Genomic DNA, 17,649 nt, shown 5'->3' with positions numbered 1-17,649 from the left:
GCTACCCCAGGGTTTTTATGAGAATAAATTGCTTCAGAGAAGCTCTAAAAATACAGGTTAGAGGGCCAGGCATGGTGTGCATGCCTGTAATCCCAGTTCACAGGAGGATCAGGAGGTCATAATGAAATCCTGTCTTAGAAAACACAAATTACTGCCCACCCCCCACCCCCAAAGTCGGTTAAAAGTAGGTTGGAGGCTGAGTGGAGTGTCTTATCCTGTAAAACCAGCTACTTGGAGGCAGAGATGGAGGGGATCACAGTTTTGAGGGCAGCCTATGGAAAAAAATTAGTGAGACTACATTTCAACAAAAAAAAATCTGAGGTAGAAGTATAAGTAGGAGGATTCTGTCCAGGCCAATCATGGAGGAGGAAAAAACACAGGATTCTACCTTAAAAACAAAACAAAACAAAAAAAATCAAAGGAGGTGGCAGGAGAAGATCAAATGCAGAGGGTCGGCATAAACTAGCTTAGGCCCTGAGTAAAACCTCATTACCACTCAAAAAAAACCAAGTTAAAAAAAAATCAAAGGGGGAATAGAGGGACTTACAGGCACACATGGAAATATCCGAGTGCAGACATTCTGTGTAACAGACCAGAAAGATTGAGAGACAAGGCAGAGTGGCTGCGAGGCTGGAGTGGAAGGGGCGGGAGCAGGCCTGGCTGAGCCAGGGGGAGAAGCTCTGCCTCTCTCACCCCAGGGCCATGGGGAGCCAGCGTCCTGGTGGGCTGCCCCTGGTGCAGGTTTCCTACTCAGTTCTGCTGCTGCCACTGGAAACAAGCTGCCAAGACTCAGGAGCCCAGAGCTTCTTCCTTTGGGTAAGTTATAAGCCAGGAGGAAGTCTGGGGAAGCCGCTCCTCTGTCCTCTGCATTTCCACCCAACTTCCCAGTCTTTCTTGTTCTTCCTCTTGACCACCAGGTCCTCAGTGGCCAGTCTGGGCTCTCAGTTAGAGATCACACAATTAACTGAGGAAGAAGGCCCTGGCCCCACATCCTGCTGGTACTGTCAGCCTCTGCTTCTTGTCTGACTTAGTTGCAGAGGATGCAGGCTCTGGAGAGAGAACAGGATGCCCTGTGGCAGGGGCTGGAGCTGCTGGAGCAAGGCCATGCCTGGTTCGAAGACCACCTGAGGGAAGCACTATGCCAGCAGTTGCGTCTGGGGGCCCTGGGTGAGGTACGAGGGCTGCTCCTGTGTGGGTGGGGTGGAAAGGGAGAGTAGTGTATGGACATAGCTGAGGCCTCTCTGGAAAGCTTAGAGTTAATGGGTCGGGATCAGGAAATGGATGCATCATTGGAATGACAGCATGGCCTCAAGTGCTAGGCTGGGGTTCATTGTTAAAGAGGCCAGTGTGCATTCCAGTCCAAGAGAATGTGGGGGAGTGGCCTGGGTTGTTCCAATAGGGCAGGGCTAGTCCAAGAGGACCCATGAGAAACAAGGTAGGGGGGCATTGTGCTATTGAGATTAGTGTTGTGCTTGAACTCAGGTCCTGGGCTCTGTTCCTTAGTTTTTTCCATTCCAGGCTGGCCCTCTACCACTTGAGTCACACCCTTACTTCTAGCTTCTTTTCTGGTTAATTGGAGATAAGGAGTTTCACAGACTTTTTTTTTTTTTTTTAAACTCAGGCTAGCTTTGAACTGCAGTCCTCAGCTCTTAGTCTCCTGAGTAGCTAGGATTACAGGTGTGAGCCGCTGGCACCCAGCTTTGATGTGGGGTCCAGATGAAGAAAGAAATTGGCCTGTAGTGGGGAGAGGGAAATGGGGACCAAAACATGAGAAAGAGTATCAATGTTTGTGAAGTAATGTACCTTCTATCTGGTGAATATAATGTAACCCTTCTATTAATTATAATAAAAAAATTTAAAAAAAAGAAATTGGCCTGTGGTAACAGAAGAGTGGCAGGTGAACTTCAGGTTTTCACCATTTTGTGAAACATCTCTTTTAGAATTTTCTAACAGATTTGCACTCAGATCCTGGTGGCCCTCAGTTAGCTCATATTCAAAAAGTGAACACATATCTGCAGAATCTGAGTCAGAAGGTAAGTTTATTGTTTTGAGTTTAGACTTTGTAGAGGTGGTAGGCCAAGAGAAGGGAGAGGGGGTTGATACTGGTTTAATCTCTTTCAGTTCTTCCCACATCCATTAAACAAGGCTAATTCCCACACCACCCAATACTGGAAGGAAAAGCCAAAGCAGCAGAATTTGTGGGAGCAACAAGTAAACTGGGGAGGTGGGGCGCCCTGGCCCAGGGGGCGTGGGGTACACAATGTGCCATCTGTTTCTCTCCTCTTCTCCAGGTGTTGTCAAGGAGGCAGAAAGGAGTCATCCAGCCTAAAGGAGAGATGGCTCGGCCAGGCCACTCCCAGGGACAGAGGGGCCCTACCTGTATGTGAACCATCTCCAGTCCTGTTCCACTGGATAAGGAGAAGGTGAAATCAGGATCCACCCTCCCTGTTCTTGTCTTAATCCCACAGCCGGATGGCTCCAGGATGGGCACTGATTAAATTCAAACATTAAAAAAAAAACAGACATCTTGATATAAAGTGTATCTATCCTCTGCTCCTAAAACCTTCCATTTTCTCTTCTTGATGTCTTGAGTTTTACCTATTCTATGTGTAAAAAACTGTGCAGAAAGAATTTCTCCAGAATCCTTCCATGTAGAAGACATCCTCATTGAAATCATCCTTTAGCTTTAAGTATAAAAATAAAGAAGCTGCTCTTGCATGTAAAATTAACTCCTCTCCCATAAAGAACACTTCCTGCAGGGTGGCTTGCTTTCTTTTCTAGCCCTAGGCTGCTCCCCAGGTGTCTTCCCTCTACCTGAGCCTGAAAGAGCAGAACTCCTTAGTGGAAAGGTTCAGAAGAAAAGGCATTTTCTTAAAAAAAAAATAAAAGGCTTGAAATCCATTGCACTCGATTCCAGTTCTATGTCCCAGATCTTAAGAAAGCCAGGAAGAAAATGCCTATCCCCACAAGAAGCTGAGTGACCCTCTCACCCATAGGACAACTTAAAAACAGTACAGGAGACTCACTTTCTCTAGGGCCTGTGTTACCAGGAGGCCAAGCATAGCAGTAACAGCACCCCTGCAACTGTGCCCCACCAGGAGCTGCCTCTTCCAGCCCTTCCCTGAGCCACCAAAGTGGAGGGATGAGACAGGGGCTTGGCTGAAGAAAGGACAGGACTGGATGCAGAGGCAGTGGCCCCAGGCTGATCCTGGGGGAAAAGGAGAAGCAGGTCAAGGATTGCTGCAGCCCTACTGAAGTAGCCCTCTATTTGCTTGGACTCTTCCGAGCCCAAAAGTGGGCACCTCACCTGCTCTGCCGGATCTTGTACCAGGAGCCGGAGGAAGGCATGGGTTGGGGGCTCTGGGTTGGCTCCTCGGCCCACCGCCGTCACTGTTACCATCGCCATGGAGTTTGGGGCTGCTGAGTCCGGGACCTTCAGCCACAGGCGCCCTGAGGATGACTCATTGAGTCCCAGGTGAGCCCTGGAGAATGAATTCCAACTCTTAGAGCCAAGGGGCCAAAGCCAAGTGAAGGGGCCCGGAGAGGACTCAGGGTTAACAGGAAGAGGACAAAGGCAAGACTTGGATTAAAGAGTCTAGGCCCAGGCCCTGCCCCCTCCAACCGTGCAGGGGGCCAGCACTCAGCAAGAAGACTCGGAGGACTCACCTGGTCAGGTTGGAGGTGAGGGCAAAGCTGGGGTTGACAAATGTCTTAAGTTCAAGATCCTGAGGACTGGAGAAGCTGGAGATATGGAGACTGAGTGGGACCTTGCTGCCTGGGACCAAGAAACTTGAGGGGCTGCTCAGCTGTGGGAAAATGCCAGTCAGGACAGGAGTCACCCCACAGCCCTGCCTGCCCCTTGCCCTTGTGTCTCACCTCCAGCAGCACCGGGGCCACAGTACAAGGTTGGGGGGCTGCCCTGTGCACGCCCTGTCCCTCTCCATTCTGGCCAATAAGTTCAAGGGAAAAATGTTGTGAGGTGGACAGTAGGGTGGGTGGCAACAAAGCTGTGAGGAGGCCTTGCTCTGGGGGTCCTACAGGCTCCAAGGACACGCGGCCCAGCTCAGTGCCCTCTGGGACCCTTCGGAGAACAGCGTGAGAGAAGCACGGATCACTGAGGTTTCTTCTGGAGTCCAGCCCCGTCACTTCCACCAGCAGCTGGGTCTGCAGACCTGAGGAAGTAGACAGGGAGCGAGGGAGACGCTGAGACACAGGGAGAAGCATGAGTGGCTTGACCTTGAAGCGGGTGATGGCTACGTGGAATGCTACACGAAATCCATCACGCCGGACACTCCAGTGCTCTTCACATTTACAGATATGTACACGTATACATGCACATGCAGAATGGGCGGGGCAGGGTGGTCAGGGAAGAGGTACCTGCAACGGGCTGAGTCAGGGGATAGAAGCCAGGATGAGGTCCGTCGTCCATGGGGATCCCAAAGTGGAAGAGGAAGTCCAAGGAGGTCTGGGCTGGAGAGGGCCAGGCAGTGAGAGGCCCTCCTGGAGGATTCGGCAGGAACCGCCCTCTGAGGCCGACCTGTCCCCTTCCCTTCCAGGAACATCTTCATCCTTACCTTGCACTCTCACCCGAGGAGTGCCCTTTGCTGCCACCTGGATCTCCCAAGTCCCTGTCTGTGGGGGGTCAGTCACCGTCACCATCCAGAACTGCCCAAAGCGGCGAGTGTGACCCAGAGGACCTATGCCTTCCTCCTGGCTCTGAGAGGCCCCTGGGATGGGGACAAGACGTTATCATGGGAAGCAACTTATTTCCCTTAACACATCCTACCCTCTTGTTTTCCATTCTCCTATCTCCATCTTTCCTCCATGCCTTGAACCCCACACGGATGTACCTGAAGGGCTCTTAATCCAGAAGCTGTCAATTTCCCCATGCACCCGCACCGTGAGCTTGTGGAGCAGCCGGTCCACGTGGAACACAAATGTCCTCCCCGGCACCACCACAGGAGGCTCCAGGGGAAGAGTCACCTTGAGGGATAGGCAGGACCAAAGAGTGGAGGAGAAAGCGAAGTCTAGAATGAGGTGGAGAAGATGGCACCAGAAAGACACTAAGACACACAAGGAGAAGGATCCCAGTGGAGGACCAGGTTAAGTTACTGTAGTCAGTGACAAAGCTGGAGATGAGGGACTCAATCACTTCTTTTTTTCTTTCTTTCTTTTTTCTATGTATGTGGTACCGAGGAATCTAACCCAGGTCTTTGTGCATGCTAGGCAAGCACTCTACCACTAGGCCAAACTCCCGGCCTCTCAATCACTTCTTATAACTCCTCTGTACAACACCTTAATAATTATTATATTAAAAAAAAGACTTCCTGGTTCTAGGTGCTGGTGGCTCACACCTGTAAGTAATCCTAGCTACTCAGGAGGCTGAGATCTGAGGGATAGAGGTCCAAAGCCAGCAGGGGCACAAAAAAAATCCATGAGACTCTTTATTTTTGTTTTTTGCCAGTTCTGGGGCTTGCTTGAACTCAGGGCCTGAGCATTGGCTAGCACTCTGCTACTTGAGCTACAGATATGTGGTACTGAGGAATCAAACATAGATCTTCCTGCTTGCTAGGCTAGCACTCTACCACCAGGCCAAATCCCGGCCCTGTGAGACTCTTATCTCCAATTAACCACCAGAAAACTAGAAGTGTTCAGGGACAGCACCCAGACCCAGAGTTCAAACCCCATGACTACCACCACCACTACCACCACCACCACCAACAACAACAAAACTTCCAAGCCTGGAGTGTGGCCTGGGGGAGGGAGTGCTTGCCCAGCATGCACAAAGCCATGTATTCGATTCCTTGGTACCACAAACACGGAAAACCCAGAACTGGTACTGTTGCTCAAGTGGTAGAGCTCTAGCGTTGAGAAAGTCCAAGGACGGTGCCCAGGCCCCGAGTTCAAGCCCCAGGACTAGCAAAAAAAAAAGACTTCCTGTCACATTCCTGAGTGAATACGGGACCCAAACTAGAAGGAAGGTTTACTGATTTGAAAGAACACTGTGGCAGGTGGATAGCCATGAGTCTCAGAGGAAGAGAAACTTCCTTTCCCACTCTTCTGTCCAACAGGTGACACCCTTTTTCCCTTAAGAGACATCCAGCATCTTTCTGAGCTGCGGGCACCAGCCTCGTGGCCTTCACTTACCAGAGTGGCTGAGCTCTCCCCAATAATGGCTGCCACGTCCTGAATGTGCTGGTCCTTGGTGAAAATCACCTCTCCTCCCGATGCCTGCGCCACTGCTTCATATGGCTCAAAACGCAGAGGAGATAAAACCTCCCGCCGAGCTCGACCCTGAACTCTTGATGGGTCTTCAGTCACCAAGAACGTCACCTATGGCAATCCACGAGTGTAAATGAGAGCCCCATCTGCTCAAGTTTTCTGTGATTCATGATGGGGTCTGTCTACCTCTGGCTGTGTGTATCTCAGGGACAAACCCTCGACCCTCAGGAGCTGATTTCCCCCTCGTAACTTGTTTCACAGTGGGATGCTGACAACTACTTTCCCTTCTTTCTTTTTTTGGTTGTTGTTGGTTCTAGGGCCTGGGCTCTCTGCTTGAGTCTCTCTGTTCTCAAGGATAGCATTCTACCTCCTAAGCCATGGCATGACTTCTAGCCTTTTCAGAGCAGTTTATTGGAGATAAAGTACTAAGCTGGCGCAGTGGCTCACACCTGTAATCCTAGCTACTCACAAGGTTGAGATCCGAGGATTGCAGTTTAAAGCCATCCCAGGTACTAAAGACTGTGAGAGTCTTATCTCCAATTAACCACTAGAAAAGGGGAAGTGGGACTGGGGTTCAAGGGGAAGGGAGTAGCCTTGAGCTGAAGAACTCAGGGGCAGTTGCCTAGGCTGTCTTGATCTAAGGATCATGGTTTGAAGCCAGGCTAGGCAGGAAAGTTTGTGACACTTTTTTTTTTTTTTTTGGGGGGGGGTCATGGGGCTTGAACTCTGGGCCTAGACGCTGTCCCTGAGCTCTTCAGTTCAAGGCTACTGCCCTACCCCTTGAGCTACAGCCCCACTTCCTGTTTTCTAGTGATTAATTGGAGATAAAAGTCTCATGTCCTTTACTGCCTTGGGCTGGCTTTGAACCGCGATCCTCAGATCTCAGCCTCCTGAGTAGCTAGGATTGCAGGCATGAGTCACCAATGCCCTGCGCTTTCCTTGTTCTTTGAAGAGTTTATTGGGTAGATTCAAATATGAACTCAGACCAGGCCTGAAATCCTAGCTTCTAGAAAGCCTAAACCTAAGGATTCTAGTTTGAAGTCAGCCTAACTCAGAGAATCTTGTTTCCAATTAACTGGCAAAAAGCTAGAAACAAAGAACTAGCTCACGTGGTAAAGTGTCAGCTTGAGTGGAGAAGCTACGCAAGAGTAAGAGGCCCTGAGTTCAAGCTCCAGTACTGGCAAAACAACAAAAGCAACAAGAATCAAACAAGCCTGGTTCTGGTGGCCCGTGCCTAGAATCCTAGTTACTCTGGAGATTGAGATCTGAGAGAATCACAGTTCAACAGCCCAGATAAGTCTGTGAGACTCTTACCATCAATTAACCACCAGAAAACCAGAAGTGGCTCAAAGTGGTAGTGTAGTAGTCTTAGGCAAAAGAGTGCAAGCCTTGAGTTCCAGCCACATGACCAACGAAGAAAAAAAAGAATGAAAAGAAACAAACAAATATGAATTCAGCGTCATTCAGGTTGAGACTTCCATTCCTGACTGCTGTTAGCGTTCTGTCTGGTTTGTGACTGCTGGGCTGTGGTGTGACACTGGTAAGACGGTGGTGTCTCCCACCCTGAGGTAGTTAACACTGGAACTCCCATTGTGCTCACCCTGCAGCGTCGCTCCTGAGTCAGGGATTCCACCCGGTTGGTGAGAAAGGCATCCTTTGGGGAGGCATCAGTGAAGACAAAGATGTCTGAGAGTGGAGGTGTGTGCAGCAGAGCTAGCTGAAAGAAAAGAAAATGAGTGAAAACAGTGAAGTCAGTGCAGTGGGTAGAACAACGGGGGAGAGGGGGCAGATGAGGAAAGAATATGGCCCTGGAACCCGGGAGTGATGCTGGAGTGCCTGTGGAGAGAGAGGGGAAGGATGGCTAAGTCTAGCTCCCCCTGGTGGCAAAGCCTGGAAAAGACAGGGTAAGAGGGAAGAGGAAGAAAAGGGGACAAACCTCCAGGGCAGACAGGCACATCTCAGGCTCATCTCCACCCCCCAAAGCTTGGATCTCATTGAGTTGCTGCCAAAAGCTGTCAGGATTACTGGTTGTAAAGACAGGTCCAAACTCTGGGCAGAGGAAAGGGGTTGAGATGAGTGAGGACAATGCAGCCCAGATTCCTACCCCAGTCCCAAGGTGAACAAATATTGAAATAAGATTCCCTGCTTAGCATGACTCGATCTTTGGAAAAAGAAGTCTATTTTATTTTTGCCAGTCCTGGGAATTGAACAATGGGTCTGAACACTGTTCTTGGGTTTTCTTAAGGCTAGCGTTCTACTACTTGAGCCATAGTACCACTTCCGGCTTTTTCTAGGTATGTGGTACCGAGAAATCAAACCTTGGTCTTTGCGCATGCTAGGCAAGCACTCTACCACGAGGCCAAACTCCTGGCTCCATGTCTCTTTATTTTTATATTTATATTTCTCCTTTTATACATCAGGCAGGGCTGAGGCCCCTGGTGAGAAAATGAACCTCCATTCCCCTAAAAAGATGGTGGCACTTCCTGTGAACCTGAGGAACCATGTATTTAATCAGTGTATGTGCCTGTGTAAAAAACAACTAGGGCCAGGCACTGGTAATCCTAGCTACTCAGGAGGTTGAGATCTGAGGTTCAAAACTGTCCTTGCACTTTCTCGAGGCTGGAGCTCTACCACTTGACCTACAGCACCGCTTCCAGCTTTTTTCTATGTATGTGGCACCGAGGAATCGAACCTGGGTATCCGTGCATGCTAGGCAAGCACTCTACCACTAGGCCAAACTCCCAGCCCCCATGATACTCTTATCTCCAAATAATCACCAGAAAACTGGAAGTGGTGCTTTGACTCAATATGGTAGAGCACTAGCCTTGAGCAGAAAAGCTCAGGGACAGCATCCAGGCCTTGTGTTCAAGCCCCAGCACTAGCAAAAAACAAACAACAAAACCCCAAATAACTAGGCCTTCAGTATCTTCATAAAAAAAAAAAAGCCAGAGAAAATAACAGTGCCTAGGACAAAGTAAGTTGAATACTGAACACCATGCTAAAATCTTATTTATGACATTAAAAGGCTTTAAAAAAAGAAAAGAAAAGAAAACTGGGCCTAAAACTGAAGATCTTCCTATCTCATATTCCCAAGTTCTAGAATTATAGGCATGAGCTACCATACCCAGGTCTATAAGATACAGAAGACAATACTAACTCAAACCTTCCTTCCCTTTAGGGATTTTTTTAGTCCAGAAGGCATTTATTTGATCACTATTTCAACTGTAGGAATGATGCAGATGAAAGCAAGTACTGAGTCATTCAGTGGATGATGAAATTAAGCCAAAGAAAAGTGAAATGGCCAGCCCAAGGACAATAAAACTAGTAGACGCATACTAGATAATCTGACTTGGATTAGGAAAGAATACAAGTTGCTGTCTCACTCATTTCTCAGAGAAACAGAGCCACTAACCATAACCTTCATTCCGATTTCTGTCTACATGAAGAGTGAAAATGGTTTATTAAAGCCAGGCACAGGTGGCTCACACCTGCAATCCTACCTACTAAAGAGGTTGAGATCTGAGGATTAAGATTTGAAGCCAGGCTGGGAATGTGGCTTTACTGGTAGAGTGCTTACCTAGCATGCATGAAGCCCTGAGTTCGGTTCCTCAGTACTACATAGACAAGAAAAGTTGGAAGTAGTGCTGTGGCTCAAGTGGTCGAGTGCTAGCTTTGAGCACAGAGAGTCTCAGGGACAGAGCCCAGGCCCTGAGTTCAAGCCCCAGGACCAGAAAAAAAAAATTCGAATCCAGTCCATAAGACTTTTTCCAATTAACCAGCAAAAAGCAGGAAGTGGAGATATAGCTCAAGTGGAGGACCTGCAGAAAAAACAAATGATAGTACAAGGCCTGGAGTTCAAGTCCTAGTTCCAGAACAAAAGAAAAGATAGAGAGGAGAGAGGGAAAAGGACAGAAGGAAAGAGAGGGAAGGATGGTTGATTAGTATGTTAGTCTAAGAAAGCAAAGGTCATACACCTAATCATGGGTCATGCATTAGACTTTTGGAACGTGCTGCCAAGTTACAAATAGTACTAGAGGATGTGTGTGTGTGTGTGTGTGTGTGTGTATCCCAATCCTGGGGCTTGAACTCTGGGCCTGGGCTCTGTCCCTGAGTTTTTGTGCTCAAGGCTAGTGCTCTACCACTTGAGTCATAGCTTTACTTCTGGCTATTTTAGTGGTTAACTAAAACTGGAGATAAGAGTCTCATGGACTTTTGTGTCCAGTTTGGCTTCAAACCATAATCCTCAAGTCTCAGCCTCTAGAGTAGTTAGGGTTACAGACATGAGCCATCAGTATCGGGGCTAGCTTCTTATTTTCTTTCTCTTTCTTTCTCTCTTTCTCTCTCTCTCTCTCTCTTTCTTTCTTTCTTTCTTTTTTTGTTGGTTGTGGAATTTGTTGTTTGTCTAGGCCTGGGCGCTGTCCCTGAGCTCTTCAGCTCAAGGCTACCACCCTACCCCTTGAGCCACAGCACCACTTCCCATTTTCTAGTAGTTAATTAGAGATAAGAGTCCCAAGGTTTTTAGTGCCCAGGCTGGCTTTGAACCATGATCCTCAGATCTCAACTTCCTGAGTAGCTAGGATTACAGGTGTGAGCCACCACACCCAGCTTTTTTGTTTTCTATATATACACAGTAGGGGCTCACTCAGGACCTGAGGAAGAGTCACATTTTCTTGAGGAAGTAGAGCTGTGAGATCACTTCCTCCCCTGAGGCCTTTACACCTTGCCCTGGAGTTCCCTTCCCTCTTTGTCCCGTCCAGATTCCAGCTACCTGGATCATGGAAAGGCACCAGGATGTAGTGCAGGGGCTCCATGGGGCTTCCTCTTCGCTGCTCTATGATGTGGCGAGTCTGGATTTTGGCTGCGTTGATCTCCTCCCCCATACTTCCGGTGGTGTCCAGGACGAAGCTCAGACTGGAGGCTGGGGTGATGTCCAGCAGTCTGGGGAGTGGGCCAGAGACACAGTGAAGGGTGGGCACATTTGTTCACCACTGATTTCTCAGGTCTACCAGTAACCTCAACCCATGTGGAAGAGGAGGCCACTGACTTGGAGAAACCGCTGTCTCCCAGGCGGCTTCGGAGGAGGCTGAAGGCCTCGATGGTGGAGAGCAGGGCCAGGTGTGCAGCCTCTGTGTGAAACATATGGTGCGGGGAGAAGCTTGGCGACGTGCAGTCCTTGTTGATTCCTCCCTGGGGTGGCTGGGAGCGGCTCTGGTCCAATCTGCCCCCATGGCTACATTTCCCTGGGTGGAGGAAAGAGATGCGGAGGAATGGAGTCCAACAAATGTGGTCTCCCCACTGGGCCTTCCCCCACCCACCCCATTGCCAATGTCCTCTCGTTCTAGTGACATTCAGGAAGATGGGACAAAGGCCTGGAGGACTGAAATTCTGTGATCAAAGAAAGTGACTCTCCCGTCTTGTTCCAGGGAGGCGTCCTGACTGGTACCTGGAGGTTTGGGGGGATGCGTTCCGTAGTAGCCGGAGGTAAGCAGTGTGACGGTCAGCAAATTCTCGGGGCAGCTCAACTCTGTACAATCTTTACAGGTAATAGCCCGGGCTGGAAAGAAAGGGCAGAGCTGGAACCCAAACCTTGGCGGAGTCTGGTGCTGGCGGCTCACACCTGCAGTCCTAGGGACTCGGAGGCTGAGATCTGGGGATCACAGCTTGATGCCAGCCCAGGTGAGAAAATGTGTGAGACTCTTTATCTAATTAACCACCAGCAAACTAAGTGGAACCGTGGCTCAAGTGATAGAGTGCTAGCCCTGAGCAAAGAGGCTCAGGTACAGCACCCAGGCTCTGAGCCAAGCCCCACAAGCAACAAAAAACAAAGAAAAAAAAATTCTTGACCATTTCCAAACTTTTATCTTTGCCTACCAATTGCCAATTTCTTTAGCTTTTACCTTGACCTAGAACAAGGAGAAAGTTCACAAGCACCGGGATCTGGCTCACTGATACTGGGCTGGCAGCAGGAATGGGTGTTTAACACTATGGTAAGGGCTGGGAATGTGGCTTAGTGGTAGAGTGCCTAGCATGCATGAAACCCTACATTTGATTCTTCAGCACCACATAAACAGAAAAAGCCAGAAGTGGTGCTGTGGCTCTAGTGACAGAGTGCTAGCTTTGAGCAAAAGAAGCTCAGGGACAGTGCCCAGGCCCTGAGTTCAAGTCCTAGGACTAGCCAAAAAAAAAAAAAAAGAAAAGAAAAGAAAAAAAAAGGGGGGTGAGGGGAGACTGTGGTAATAAACCCAGGAAAAGACAGGGGTAGCAGCACAATTCTGTAATTCTAGCACTCAGGAGGCAATGGCAGGGAGATCTTGAGTTTGAGGCCAGCCTTGGCTATAATGTAAGACCATGTCTCAAGAAAAGGAAAAAAAAAGTGTGTGTATGTGTATTTGTGTGGGTGGGTGTGAGAGAGAGAGAGGGAGAGGGAGGGAGGGAGAGAGAGGGAGAAAGGGAGAATGAGGGGGGAAGAAAGAGAGAGGGGGGGGAGGGAGAGAGAAGAAAAAAACAGATACACGGACACGGGGACCCAACTTACGGGAATTCCACCCTGTGTGACCTGCAGACCAGAAGTGAGCTTGTAGAAAACAGAAGGCAGTTTTGGGGCCTGAGTTATCTGAGAGGGTAGGGTGGGAAGGGGTTGTGAGCCTGCTCTGGGGGTTGGAAACCTGACCTTGTCTGTTCCCCTTGCATTGTCCTGGGGAGACCAGGTGACTACCTACTGGGACAGAGATGAATGGACATCATGGAGCCTCAGGAGGTGACACGATGGCGGGTAGGCTGGGGGAGGTGGTTCCTCGGGCTTGTTCCTTATCCTGGGCTCATGGTCTTACCTGGTGCCACGTTCCAGAGCTGCTTCGTTGGCCCGAGGAGGTAAGGGTGTGGCTTTTGTATCCCTAGCTCTACCCAGTTGGTGTGACTGTAGAAATCCTGGTCCCAGAAGAAAGAAGAGAGATGAGGCACTTGTCTGATGTAGGCACAATCACCAGTCCTAATGTGCCATCCCTTTAAATTCCTACCCAGAAAGTCTTCTCCATTTCCCCCCCCCCCCCCCGCCCCGGCCCCGTCAGACACCTCAAGTCCAAGTCCCTTCCACAGCTCTCTATTGCCCAGAACAGAGCTACATCCATGTGGGAAACTGGGAAATGTTTTTATCTTGGAGACTAAACCAAAGGCCTCTCAGGACCCACCCCTTCAGGACCCTGCAAATGAATGAGCCAGACTCCCCACCTCTCCCACCTGTCGCCTTCCTCTTCCTACTCCCTTCTCGGCAGTCCCGGTGGCCTCCTGTGGGGATATTCTTGGATGAGGGGCATTAACAGCACAGGGCAGCTGGGCACAGTGACTCATGCCTGTAAATCCTAGCTACTCAGGAGGCTGAGACCTGAGAATCAAGGTTCAAAGCCAGCCCAGGCACTAAAGACCTTGAGACTCTTATCTCCAATTAACTACTAGTAAACTGGAAGTGGAGCTATGGCTCAAGGGGTAGGGTGATAGCCTTGAGCTGAAGAGCTCAGGGACAGTGCCCAGGCCCAGAGTTCAAGACCCATGAGCCACAAAAAAAAAAAAAAAAGAGCATAGGACAGGGACTGGGAGTTTGGCCTAGTGGTAGAGTGCTTGCCTAGCATGCACGAAGATCCCAGTTCGATTCTTTAGTACCTCATACACAGAAAAAGCTGGAAATGGTGCTGTGGCTCAAGTGCTAGTGCTCTAGCCTCGAGAAAGCCCAGGGCCAGTGCTTAGGCCCTGAGTTCAAGCCCCAGGACTGACCAAAAAAGAAAAAAAAAAAAGCATAAGACAGGGCTGGGAATGTGGCTTAGTAGGAGAGTGCTTGCCTAGCATGTATGAAACTCTGGGTTTGATTCCTCAGTACCACATACACAAAAAAACCTGGCAGTGGTGCTGTGGCAGAGCTAGCCTTGAGCAAAAGAAGGACTTGAGTTCAAGCCCTAGGACTGGGGAAAAGGCATAGGATAGTCGGCCTGGTGGCTTACTTCTATAAACCTAGTTACTCAGGAGACAGGTCTGAGGATCATGATTTGAAGTCAGCCGGAGCAGGAAAGTCCATGAGACTCTTATCTCCAGTTAACCACCAGAAAACCAGAAGTGGCATTTTGGGCTGAAAGTGGTAGAGTGCTAGACTTGAATGAAAAAGTTCAGGGACAGTGCACAGGCCTTGAGTTCAAGCCCAGGACCAACCAGAAAAAAGCAAAACAACAACGACAACAATAACAACCCACAAGCTCAGGGTAAGCCAAGCTCAGAGACACAAACGATGCATATGCAGAAGCTAAACCTAAAATACACTTGGACCTAATAGAATATGCAGGACTCTAGGAATTCACAAACAGAAAGACCAAAGGAGAATACTCTTAGGAAAGGAACACAAAGGTACAATACCTATATGCCACCTGATCATATAAAATAATATTTATGAGCCAGGCACTGATGTCTCATGGCTAGAATCCTAGCTACTCAGTAGACTGAGATCTGAGGATCGAGGTTCAAAACCAGCCTGGGCAGGAAAGTCTGTGAGACTCTTATCTCCAATTAACCATGAGAAAACGAAAGTGGTGTTGTAGCTCAAGTAGGAGAGCGCTAGCCTTGAGCTGAAGATCTCAGGGACAAAGCCCAATTCGAGTTCAAGTCCCAGGACAAAAAAAAAAAAAAAAATATATATATATATATATATATTAAAATGAACTCCAGGAAATGGAAACAAGAGTTCCTGTTTTGCTGTTTGCTTCATTTTGTTTTGTTTTTTGTCTTGTTTATTCATTTATCTGTCTTCCAGAGGGTAAGAGGTATGCACAGAAACAGAAGGATAACCAAATGCAGCAGTGGTATTGAAAATAAACTGTACAACTGGTGCGTGGGGATGGGAGAGGAAGAGAGAACAAGAGAAGGGGTGACAGTGTCCAAAAAGAAATATACTCTTTGCCTGACCTGTATAACTGTAGCCCCTCTGTACATCACCTTTATAATAATATTTTTTTAAGTTTAAAAAAAATTTTAAAAGCTCAGAGACATTGTCCAAGACCTGACTGAGTTCAAGCTCCAGGATCTAAAAAACAAAAATACAAAAACAAAACAAAATCCCACAAAACAAAACAAAAAAAAACAACAAAAAAACCCCCAACCATGGGACATGTTTTTCTAAAGAATAGCTGACATGTCAACAGTGTTCCTGGTCTCAACAATTATCACACACAATGACCCCTGAGATGTGGAAAACAGACTGTCAGGTGCTGGTGGATCACACCTACAATCCTAGTTACTCAGGTGTCTGAGGCCTGAGGATTGTGGTTCGAAACCAGCCGATGCAGGAAAAGTCTGTGAAATTCTTATTGTCAATTAATCATAGAAAAAGCCAGAAGTGGAGCTGTGGCTCAAGTGGTAGAGCTCTAGCCTTAAGCAAAAAGAAGCTAAGGGGCAGTACCTAGGACCAGAGTTCAGGTCTAAGGACCAGAAAAACAAATAACAAAAAACATGGGATATGTTTTTCCAAAGAATGGCTGATATGTCAGCAGTGTTCCTGGTCTCAACAATTATCACATGCAATGATCCATGAGACCTGAAAAGCATGTAGCTTGCCAGGTGCTGGTATCTCACAGCTATAATTCTAGTTACTCAGGGGGCTGAGACCTGAGGATCTTGGTTCAAAGCCAGCCTGGGCAGGAATATCCATGAGTCTTATCTCCAATTTTTTTTTGGGGGGGAAGGACATTCCTGGAGCTTGAACTCGGGACTTGGGCATTGTCCATGAGCTCCTTTTGGCTCAAGGCTACTACTTGAGCCATATGCCACTTCTGGCTTTTTCTGTTTATGTAGTACTAAGGAATCAAATGGAGGGTTTCATGCATGCTAGGCAAGCACTCTACCACTAAGCCACATTCCCAGCCCTCTCATCTCCAACTAACTACCAAAAAGTGGAGCTGAAGCTCAAGTGGTAGAGTGCTAGCCTTGAGCTAAAGCTAAGGGACAGAGCCTCACCTCTGAGTTCAAACAGCAGCAAACAACAACAAAGCCACCTAGCTTCCTTATAACCTAAAAGAAAATTTAACTTATGGCTTCATTTTAATACTATATGTACAGTGTAACTGGTGGTGTCTCTTGGTCAAGCTCTATTTGCCTTTCTTTCTACAATGAATTACAAACGTCTACAAAGCTATTTTAAAAAGCCCTAAGAAACCAAGCAGGGTCCCTTAGTTCTCTGAAGGCAGTCAGTCCTGTATGGTTGGCTCAGTGTCTGAGCCACTACAGCTCATTTGCATCAGAAATAGTCCATTAGGGTGGAATTAAGGAGGCATCATCAAGTTTAGGAAAGACCCTGTTTGCCATTACTCCCATTCTCCTTACCTGTAAGGCGTGAAGGGCTGCGCCAAGGCGCTTGCGGGCCAGAGTATAGTCAAGGGCTCTGGCTGCCACCACTGTTTCCTGCAGGGCTTCTGTCAGGCGTGTGCGACCCTGGTCCAGCCGTTCAGCGTCGAAGTGCCAGTCAGGGTCATTCTTGAAGGTTGGTAGGAAGTCCTGGGCTGCGTTGGCACGTGACACTTCTTGTAAGGCCGCTCGGAATCGCCGGGATGTATACTCAGGTCCAAAATAGGCAGCAAAGAGGTGGTCAGTGAGGATGGTTTTGCCCTGATGCAAGTGGAGGGACAGGGGATTCGTCACTGCTCAGGCTACCTTAGCAACTGGTATTCAGGTACCGGTGGACTGAAAGGGACTAGACCCCACAAGGGAGGGGGCATAGCTGGACCTTTCTGAGGAGGAGGCACTCCCGATTTCAGGACAGGACGACTGGGCATTGTTGCTACAGGAATTGGGCTGGAGTGGAGGTAGAAGAGGGGGTAGAAGGCCAGGTGGCCCCTCTCCTGGGCACCAGGGCCCTGGAGGAAGTATAAATCCTAGGATCTGGCACATGTGAGGGGAGCCAGGGACGCTCACCAGAAAGTCTTCTCGACGAAGTGGTGGCCGGCCAGGGAGTGGATGTTCCAGGAAGAGCTGCAGGGTAACGTTGAGCGCTGCCTCCTCCGTCATGTGCTGGTGACTGATGGAGTCAGGGGCAACCAGGAGGTTCCAGACGTTGGTTAAGAAGGCAGATGTAGAGGACAGCAGAAGCTGCAGCAGAAGCAGGGCTGAGGGCTGAAGGACCCCAGTGAGACAGGGACGCTTCCACAGGGAGCAAGGCTGAGACATGGACCTAGGGGACAGAAGGCTCTCAAGGGAGGAGGAATCAGTGGCCAATTCCAGGGCAGGCCCGGCGCTGTTTGTCCCGAAGGCACCTGCTTTGGAAGACTCCTTCTGCTTTGTCCCAGATACATTTATTCCAGCCGGGTTCCCCGCCCTGTCCCACTGAGTCACCTTGACCACCTGAGGGCCTTCCCGGGCCAGTAAGGACACACACCTGCCAGAAGTGTCTAAGACTCC

The 17,649-nt window shown here is 48.9% G+C and overlaps 2 protein-coding genes across 2 annotated transcripts; one reads left to right on the top strand and one right to left on the bottom strand.

Moving 5' to 3' along the window:
• Nucleotides 1–6: 6 nt before the first annotated feature.
• Sapcd1 (suppressor APC domain containing 1) lies at nt 7–2,387 on the top strand. Its single transcript, XM_090356044.1, has 5 exons — nt 7–816; nt 1,032–1,172; nt 1,941–2,033; nt 2,122–2,211; nt 2,292–2,387. Exons 1-5 carry the CDS (start codon nt 703–705, stop codon nt 2,385–2,387), a joined length of 534 nt encoding a protein of 177 aa, XP_090212170.1. The 5' UTR covers nt 7–702.
• On the bottom strand, nt 2,166–17,455 carry Vwa7 (von Willebrand factor A domain containing 7). The gene is made up of 17 exons (XM_090356058.1): nt 17,167–17,455; nt 16,579–16,860; nt 13,053–13,149; nt 11,666–11,776; nt 11,267–11,462; nt 10,991–11,160; nt 8,159–8,271; nt 7,823–7,939; nt 6,148–6,333; nt 4,851–4,983; nt 4,575–4,727; nt 4,378–4,470; nt 3,877–4,172; nt 3,667–3,806; nt 3,308–3,482; nt 3,027–3,208; nt 2,166–2,325 (listed from the first exon to the last, which is right to left on the bottom strand). Exons 1-16 carry the CDS (start codon nt 17,416–17,418, stop codon nt 3,044–3,046), a joined length of 2,679 nt encoding a protein of 892 aa, XP_090212184.1. The 5' UTR covers nt 17,419–17,455; the 3' UTR covers nt 2,166–2,325; nt 3,027–3,043.
• Nucleotides 17,456–17,649: the final 194 nt, after the last annotated feature.

The sequence above is a fragment of the Megascapheus bottae genome, chromosome 22, assembly GCF_031878675.1.
Source record: "Megascapheus bottae isolate mThoBot1 chromosome 22, mThoBot2.hap1, whole genome shotgun sequence".
Classification (NCBI taxonomy): domain Eukaryota; kingdom Metazoa; phylum Chordata; class Mammalia; order Rodentia; family Geomyidae; genus Megascapheus; species Megascapheus bottae.
Note: the sequence above shows the minus strand (reverse complement) of the source record. Positions and strands in the feature narration are given on the sequence as shown.

Bases quoted from the DNA above. Each gene is read 5' to 3' on its own strand.
- Sapcd1 (XM_090356044.1), top strand. From the start codon at position 703: ATGGGGAGCCAGCGTCCTGGTGGGCTGCCCCTGGTGCAGGTTTCCTAC. The intron at 817-1,031 runs GTAAGTTATAAG...TGTCTGACTTAG, and splicing joins CCCAGAGCTTCTTCCTTTGG to TTGCAGAGGATGCAGGCTCT. The intron at 1,173-1,940 runs GTACGAGGGCTG...CATCTCTTTTAG, and splicing joins GTCTGGGGGCCCTGGGTGAG to AATTTTCTAACAGATTTGCA.
- Vwa7 (XM_090356058.1), bottom strand. From the start codon at position 17,418: ATGTCTCAGCCTTGCTCCCTGTGGAAGCGTCCCTGTCTCACTGGGGTC. The intron at 11,777-13,052 runs GTAAGACCATGA...CTTTCTTTCCAG, and splicing joins GCTCTGGAACGTGGCACCAG to CCCGGGCTATTACCTGTAAA. The intron at 4,173-4,377 runs GTACCTCTTCCC...CTACTTCCTCAG, and splicing joins CCTGACTCAGCCCGTTGCAG to GTCTGCAGACCCAGCTGCTG.